We start from the raw sequence: 8,132 nt of genomic DNA on the forward strand, positions 1-8,132 counted from the left end.
CCAAGAGCAGTTTGGAGATGAACAATGCCTTTTCCAGCATGATGGAGCACCTTGTCATAAAGCAAAGGTGATAACTAACTGGCTCAGGGAACAAAACATAGAGATTTTGGGTCCATGGCCTGGAAACTCCCCAGATCTTAAACCCATTGAAAACTTGTGGTCAATCATCAAGAGATGGGAATTCTAGGAATTCTGTCAAAATGCAAGCATTGATTGTGCAAGAATGGACTGCTATCAGTCAGGATTTGGTCCAGAAGTTGATTGAGAGCATGCCAGGGAGAATTGCAGAGTTCATGAAGAAGAGGGGTCAACACTGCAAATATTGACTTGCTGCATTAACTCATTCTAACTGTCAATAAAAGCTTTTGTTACTCATAATATGATTGCAATTGTATTTCTGTATGTGATGAAAACATCTGACACACATGAAAACCAGAGGGCAGCAGATCATGTGAAAATATAATATTTGTATCATTCTCAAAACTTTTGGCCACGACTATGTGCGCAATTGTAGTATTTTGTGTGTGCGTGTTCTTGTATGTGTGCGAGAACGATAACATTTGTGTGTGTGCAAGTTGTTAGTACACTATATGTGTGTGTGACAAGTTAGTAGTGTATGTGTGCGAGAAAGATAACAGGTGCGTGCGTGTGTGACATTTTAGTAGTGTGTATACGCAATTTGAGTATTTTTTGAGTGTGCATGAGTTTTTTTTTGAGTGTGCGTGAATTTTTTGTAGTGTGTGAGAGACACAACATAGATTGTTGTCCTAAACGGCCCCTCATATCATGGTTCCTGCTGATCCATTTAGTTCCTGCTCTGTGGCTCTGCAGGAACTTCCTGAGAGGCTTCAGGGTACAGAGTGGTGTCAACCTTTGAGCTGTATACTAAAGGCACCAAAAACATATCCTTGTATCTTTATTGGAAACGATGCATTTAGGACATAAATGTTCCCTTCCTGACCCCATGGTAAACTCTCACACAGCCTGTAGTTGCGTTTCCGTTAACCAGAGAATTGCGCAATTTGAAATTACGAAAATATATTGGCTTAATGGAAACATACCAATCTCGAAACGTTTTTCTATGAAATGTTTTTATGCCAGGATGAGATAATTTTTTTCAGATGTATCAGAATACATGTATTTTGTATAACTGCAATTTACGAGAGACATGATCAACAGCCAGATATTGCTATTGGTGGAAACAGCGAATAAGATGCCAGGTGGTGGTATAACTAGCTGCGTTCCCTGCAAAACTGTGTCCAAAAAAAACACAATTTTGCCATTGTGTTTTTTATGTTTTCACTAAATGTTTTAATATAGTGTAATATTTATGATTAGGCAAAGCTGTGGACTACTGGTCTTCTGTTCTCAAAACCATTTATGATCTTGTTTAAGAGAAACAATATGTATCCTTTGCATTAATATTAGTCTTCTGATGCAATTGAAGCATGTGTGTATGTGTTACAAAGTTGTCCTTACAATGTACCAAATACAGACACACACACAAACACACGCGCGCACACACGCACACACACCCAGCCTCACCCCCAGTGTAAGACTGTATGACAGCTCTGACATGCATCTTCCTTCCCTCCAGACTCCCCTGAGTCTCACCTTAAATCCTCTCAACAAGCAGCCAAGCTAATTCACTGGAAGAAAACACAAAAATAAATCTCCCCACTGCGACTGACAAGGGATGCGTGTTATCAGAGGGAATGCGGGTGCATCTCCATATCATCAGAAATGTACAAAGAAAAATTTTGCACTCACAAGAAAAAAAAAAGACAATGTGGCACAGTAAAAGTGAAACTGCAGGAAGTAATTAAAAAAAGGTTTTGGCTACAATGTAATTTAACACAGAGAGAAAAATGTCAACTTCAAAGGCCAGAAGAACTGTGTGCCTGATGTGATCTCCACTCTTAGTGTGGAATGCAATATTAAAGACTTCTTGTGTTTGACCCATTTCTGCATGGCTGTGTAGTCAAACAGGGTTAGGGCTGATGTGGGAGGAAAGGCGCTTGTTGAAACCGATCCGATGAATGTGGTGTCACAGGATCATGCTCAGTGTGGGGAAAATAATCCAAGGAAGCTGATCCACTGAAGGGACAAATTTAGTTCACTTTCTGCTTCTCAGACTGCCTGCTACTGTATAAGAAAGTGAGAAAATGAACTGTATTTCAGTAAATTGTGTCTTAGATTCAAATAGCAACATATGGGTTTTCAAAATTATTTTCCTTATTTTTCCCCTTTCTGTGTCTCTAAACCTTTTTCTGCTTATTTGAAACAAAAATGCAGCATGTGAAAAAAATATCATATTTTACTCAGGAACTGATCTGATGAGGAACCTTCACAAGTTGAATCATTTAGTGCCACCTCACTCTGTGGGAATTCACACAGCAACACAGATGCAACTCAACCCTTTCTATACATTATACATGAGCTATACATTATATATGCTTCCCTGCAAGGCAAGCGTCTTCGCTGCGATACAAGAGAGCCCCAGAACAGGGCTTGCATCTAAATGGAGAGACCCTCGACACGATGAGCAGGATGTACGCAGAGACCTGGCTGGATGAGCCAATTCAGTATGCTCCTTCGCTTTATACCAGTCAATGCACAGATGCTATAGAGTCACAGCACAACGGTACTATGACGAATTCTTCCCTGCTATCATAGGATTACGGTCTGATAGACAGTAGAGTACCATCACCAGAAAGAGTAAAGTGTAGCTCACAAACAGACAATCCCTTTGATCAGGACTGCAGGTTTCCAGTCATAAAACAAATGTGTGCTCTCTACCTTCTGAGTAACAAACCTGGAGGTACTGTGGAGAATTATCCTTCTCCATGCTAAGTTCTTGATGTATGAGGTTGAAGCAGAGTCAGTGAGTTGAATTCATGAATTCCATTTATTAATACCAAAATACAGCCAGTCCATCTGACAAGCTACCTGTAGGAGCTAGCAGATTAAATGGCACCCAAAAACAGTTGGTAAATCCCTTTGCTAGCCTCTATCTAAGCTACATCCTAAAGAGGGCGTTCCCTAGTGTGTCATATCCTTTAACCATAGCTTTGAGGGCGTTTCCTAACATGTCATTTTCTTTAGGTTTAGCTTTGCAACTAGCTAAAAGAGATAGAAGGAAAAACACAGAATCATTTATTCTCAACAGTATCCTGAAGCCCAACGACTCACATTACAGATGTGCATGTAAACACATAGCCGCTTCCCTTAGCTGGCTGTCAACAGCACAGTTAGCAAATCCATCAATGTTTTTCTAAAATCACACATGAAGATTAACATCTTCATATTATTAATCAGGTATAGACACTGATGAGATTCATATAAGATGTATTACTGTAGAGTTTTAGCTGCAAAACTCCTCCTGATCTGGGTAACCAGATCAGGAGGTTGACCTGTATCACATTTATATCAAATGTCAAAATTTATCTGGAGTTCTGTCTAAGATCTTAGATCACTGTGAACTTTACCTCACTGCCTCAGTTAAATTCACAGGATTACTATGGGGTTATACCAGAGGACTCAACGTAGTGCACTTAAGACATGGTAGTGAAGATGATTAGAAATAGAAAAGCAAAACTGTGCTGATGAACAGATGGTTCATCAGCACACTAAGCAATCCTCCCAGTCCTGATCCCACAGAGTCCAACCTTATGCAGGGAATGTTTGTGTGACAGATCATGAATTCCAGAAAGGTGAATCTTGAACTTGTTATAATAACCATGCAGTCAGTTCCTTTATAAAGGGTTTCTGACCTGTTTCCTATCATAAACACTATTCTAAAATGAGTGCAGTGCAGCTGTTATCTCAGTCCTGGTTAATGATCAGTCAGAGTGAAACTAGGGAGTGCCAGTTGTATTCTCTGACTCAACAAGGCATGATAGTTGCTGAAACTCAGTGACCACTACATATATAAAACATGGTCAGCATTATTATTCAGGTTCCTTCAGGATATAATGACAGTTTTTTGGAACAGTTGTGTGGCTTGATGACTAGGGTAACATGACTGCACAAGCATTCAACCAAAAAACGAGCAAAACAAATACAAAGTTACAGTGTCTGTCAGTTGCCCCACTAAAGATGTTTGAATGTTCAGTCAATGAAGAGTGGGCACTCATGTTGTCCACAGTGAAATGACAGTCACATCAAATATGACCATGTGGCAGAGTTGGTAAATGACAAAGAGGTTGCTATCTAAATCTCTAATGGCTACTAACTGATGGACTACTTCTGTGTTTTTTTGTTCCAGCATGTCTACTCCTGTCAATTACAGAATCCTTTAGAGAACATGGAAAAATACATTTCTTTTGCGTTCCCTCGCAATAAGTTTTATGTTCCCTTGCAATATGCTGATTACAATATTTGATGGTCTATTTTGTATACAGTCACAAATGTCAATTTAAAATTTCAAATATATACACATTTTAAGAGCCTCAGTGAAAAAAGTGTTTATTCTTAACTCTTTGGTGCAAAACATTGATTGAAAATCAATTTATTCACTTCATGTTTATGTTTGTTTGTGTGAGGCACTGAAAACAGTCCTTTAAACTGCCAACGTAATAGAAACACAATCAAAACTGTCAGACTGCTGATTACCCCATAATAATATCTCAGAAATAGTCCAAATAGTTTGAATGCCTTTTTTCTTTTTTCCCTGCTTATCTAAAGTTTCTGTTTATATCATAGGTTTGTGGTGCATTTCTATCCAAAAGAAAAATATAGAAAACTTCAGATATTTCACAAGATATTAAGATACATGAAAAAATCTTACGAAAACCTTATATAATAGCAGAAAGTACAATGGCCACTGTAAGAAAGGCTAACAGTATTTAATTATGCTGCATGAACTGAATAGTATATTATTGCGAGAGAACGTAAAAGTATTGCGAGGTAACACAAAAGAAAAAAATTCCCCATGTCCTCTAGAGGGCTCCGTAGTCAATAAATCTATGTCTCTCACTATTGAATGTTTTAAAAAACCACACAAAAAAACACAAGACATGACAATAAGCAGCTTGATATTTTATGGTGATAAATTAGGGGCTCAACCACAGAACATTTAACATGAGAGCTGCCATTAGATGTATAAGACTAATCTTAGGTTTAGGGTAACATTGTCTTTCCATTATTTATTTGTTCAGTTTAGAAAGACTGCAAGAAAAACAAGAATATCCCCCAGACATATTGAATGTTATCGTTTACAACCGGAATTTTTTTTGCATGCGCATAACGCTGAAGGGCAAAAAGACTATTGTTTTACATGCTGCTATGGTAACAAAATGAAACCTGGATATGTAGGTATTAATAATTTAGTGCAGTGTGCCACAGAAAAGGAATAGTGATAAAGAAAAATTGTTGAAGAGTAACTCAAAACCACTCTGTGTGTCAGCTTTACACTACACACATACCTGTTGCCATAGCGATTGGCTGACAACAGCTCTACCAAAAAATTGCAGCTATTTTCCACACGAACATTCAGTCCATTTCAGGTGGCATAACTGACCATCTTCCGTCTCCCTCGCTATTCTTGTTTATTAAAACTTGTTACTGATCTGTGAAATGTGATACTCTTGGACCTTGTTATTAGTTATTGAGTTGACAGTAAGTAGCAAAGCACTGCATCCCTTTTTCTTTTATAAATCATACATACATTTAAGGTTCAGCACGTTATACTGACATCTTGACAGCTAAAACCAATGGTGGTCATTGTCATCGAGCAATTTTTTGCCCTGCAGCAGGGAGCTTGGGGTGTGTGTGGGGGATCTTCCACATGTGACATCACATTGCAATGTGTCTATAAAAATCATAAGGAGAAAGACACACACTCACCCAGTCCAGAACATCATGCCCGTCTGACAGCCTGACCATCGGCTCATCCCACAAGATGTTTGATTTTCCATGGCGCCAAATCTTGCTGCGAGTCTTGTACGCGTAGTAAGCAGAAATAGACAGAGCTACAATCACCAGCAGGCCCAGAACAAACCCCACTGCCTGAACAAAGGGGAAGTTAGACATTAGGATTTATCCAATCAAATCAAACTGGTTTGAAAAAAAAAAACTACTAAAGAATAAAATGGAGTAAAATCATTAGTCTGACCTCCTCAGGGTCCATGAAACAGTAATGGTAAAGGTACTGATTGTACATGGGAAAGCCTCCAGGGAAACCGGCCCCCACACTGCCGCTCAGACTCGGGGTCCCCTGGATATTCTGACACATCCTCAGCATGGGGTTATACAGCATGCTTTGTGAGCTCTGAGACATGGGGTTCACCCCGATCACAAAGATGATATCGATGATGCCCTGAAAACCAAAAGAGGCCCATCTAGTCACAGCAGTTTTAACCATTCCCTCAACTTCATAAAACAGGCAGAGCCGGAAATCACAAAACCAGAGATTCCCTGCGTTACTTCTAATCATGTTATCTGAACCCAAAAGTTTCAGTCTATCACTACTTTATGGGGGCAATGTTGGAAAATGTATTGATCAAGCTTGAAGCTGCATTAATCAACAGATATGAAGATGATTAATTTTGAAAGAGATGGATCTGACTGGTTTTTTCCTTCAAAGCTCCAGAAATGTGAAGTTCTATGTGAAGAGAATCCCTTACCTCGCCCCTAAACCAAGATATGAGAGCCAAACTTTCAAAATAGTGGCTTGAGTGAGTCTTCTTATTGGAACATAGTCCACACATAATCCTAGAAAGTGCCCAGTGTCTCGTTACAATATCATGTGTTGTGTTTGAGAACCCACCTGAAGAACAGCCAGGATGATATCACAAATGAAAATGGTGAGGTAGAACCTGCACCCTCGCATCATCCTGGACCTGGAGAAACTTCCCACCAGGAAACTCAGTGAAACCAGGAAGTTGACAGCCACCATGGAAATCATCGCTGCCTTGGCCGACTGCGGCGTCATATAGGAGCCGCCGTAGCCGTAGCTGCCTCCATAATAACCCGAGCCGGCTCCACCCACAGAGGCCGCGTCCCCAACACCGTATACCCCGTACCCAAACCCATTCATGTCCCACACCAGAGTTGAAGCCACGCAGGCAAAGATAATGAAGCACATGACGGCTGTGGTTCCTTGGAAGGTTTTAACAAAACCTGGAGGAGAGAACCACCTGTAGAAGTGTTGCGGTTGCCCCTCCATGTAGCAGGAATCAGGAGGAGGTTGGTGGGCATAGGAGACATACTGACTCTGAGGGGAATGGATGCTTCTTGGGGGGTAGAGACTGTGGGAGGTGGTGCTGTATGGAGGACTGTACACAGGGGGGCTGTCATAATACCGAGGCTCATACATGTTTCTGAGAATATTCCTGGAACAGAAAGGAAATTATGGTCAAAACTAGTCAGTAAATCAAAACATTTGGTGTGTTGTAAATGTATTCATATGCTGTGAACTTTTTCATATTTTGTCACGTTTGTAACTACAAACTACAGTCTGTTTTATTACGCCAACATCGCAGAGGGCATAATTGTGAAGTTAGAGAAATAAGTATCATTATGTGAAATTAAAGATCAGAGAAATCTGTTGTGCTTCCCCACAGCATAACGCTGCAGATATATTGTTGCTGTGAGGACAGTTTTCAGGACAGTTTTACTCCCTACAACAGTTCTAATTACGGTCAATTAGAGTTCATTCGAATGTTATTGATATGCAAAGTGAGAATGGAGCAGTTCTTTGTAATGCTGCATATATTGCAATGATCTTCGATTGCATCGATTCCCGGCCCCGGTCCCTCTGCATGGAGTTTGCATGTTCTCCCTCTGCATGCGTGGGTTTTCTCCGGGTACTCCGGTTTCCTCCCACAGTCCAAAAACATGACTGTYAGGTTAACTGGCCTTTCCAAATTGCCCCTAGGTGTGAGTGTGTGTGTGCATGGTTGTGTGTCCTGTGTGTCTCTGTGTTGCCCTGTGACAGACTGGCGACCTGTCCAGGGTGACCCCGCCTCTCGCCCGGCACGCCAGCTGGAGATAGGCACCAGCAACCCTCCTGACCCCACTGAGGGACAAGGGTGAAAGAAAATGGATGGATGGAATTCACTCCTAGCCTAATAGAATTAGAAGTCCATTACTCACTGAATGAAAGAATGCTAAATTAGGATACTGTATTT

The 8,132-nt window shown here is 40.5% G+C and overlaps 1 protein-coding gene across 1 annotated transcript in view; it reads right to left on the bottom strand.

The window, feature by feature from the left end:
* Positions 1-8,132, bottom strand: part of LOC103479150 (occludin-like) — a 20,824-nt gene that overhangs the window by 11,441 nt on the left and 1,251 nt on the right. Inside the window, exons 2-4 of the mRNA XM_017310133.1 lie at positions 6,770-7,334; positions 6,116-6,319; positions 5,848-6,009 (exon numbers count right to left, since the gene is read on the bottom strand). Of these exons, the coding sequence (XP_017165622.1) occupies positions 5,848-6,009; positions 6,116-6,319; positions 6,770-7,318 (915 nt within the window). The 5' untranslated portion in view covers positions 7,319-7,334. The remainder of the gene's footprint in view (positions 1-5,847; positions 6,010-6,115; positions 6,320-6,769; positions 7,335-8,132) is intronic.

This window comes from Poecilia reticulata, linkage group LG17 (assembly GCF_000633615.1).
Source record: "Poecilia reticulata strain Guanapo linkage group LG17, Guppy_female_1.0+MT, whole genome shotgun sequence".
Lineage (NCBI taxonomy): Eukaryota > Metazoa > Chordata > Actinopteri > Cyprinodontiformes > Poeciliidae > Poecilia > Poecilia reticulata.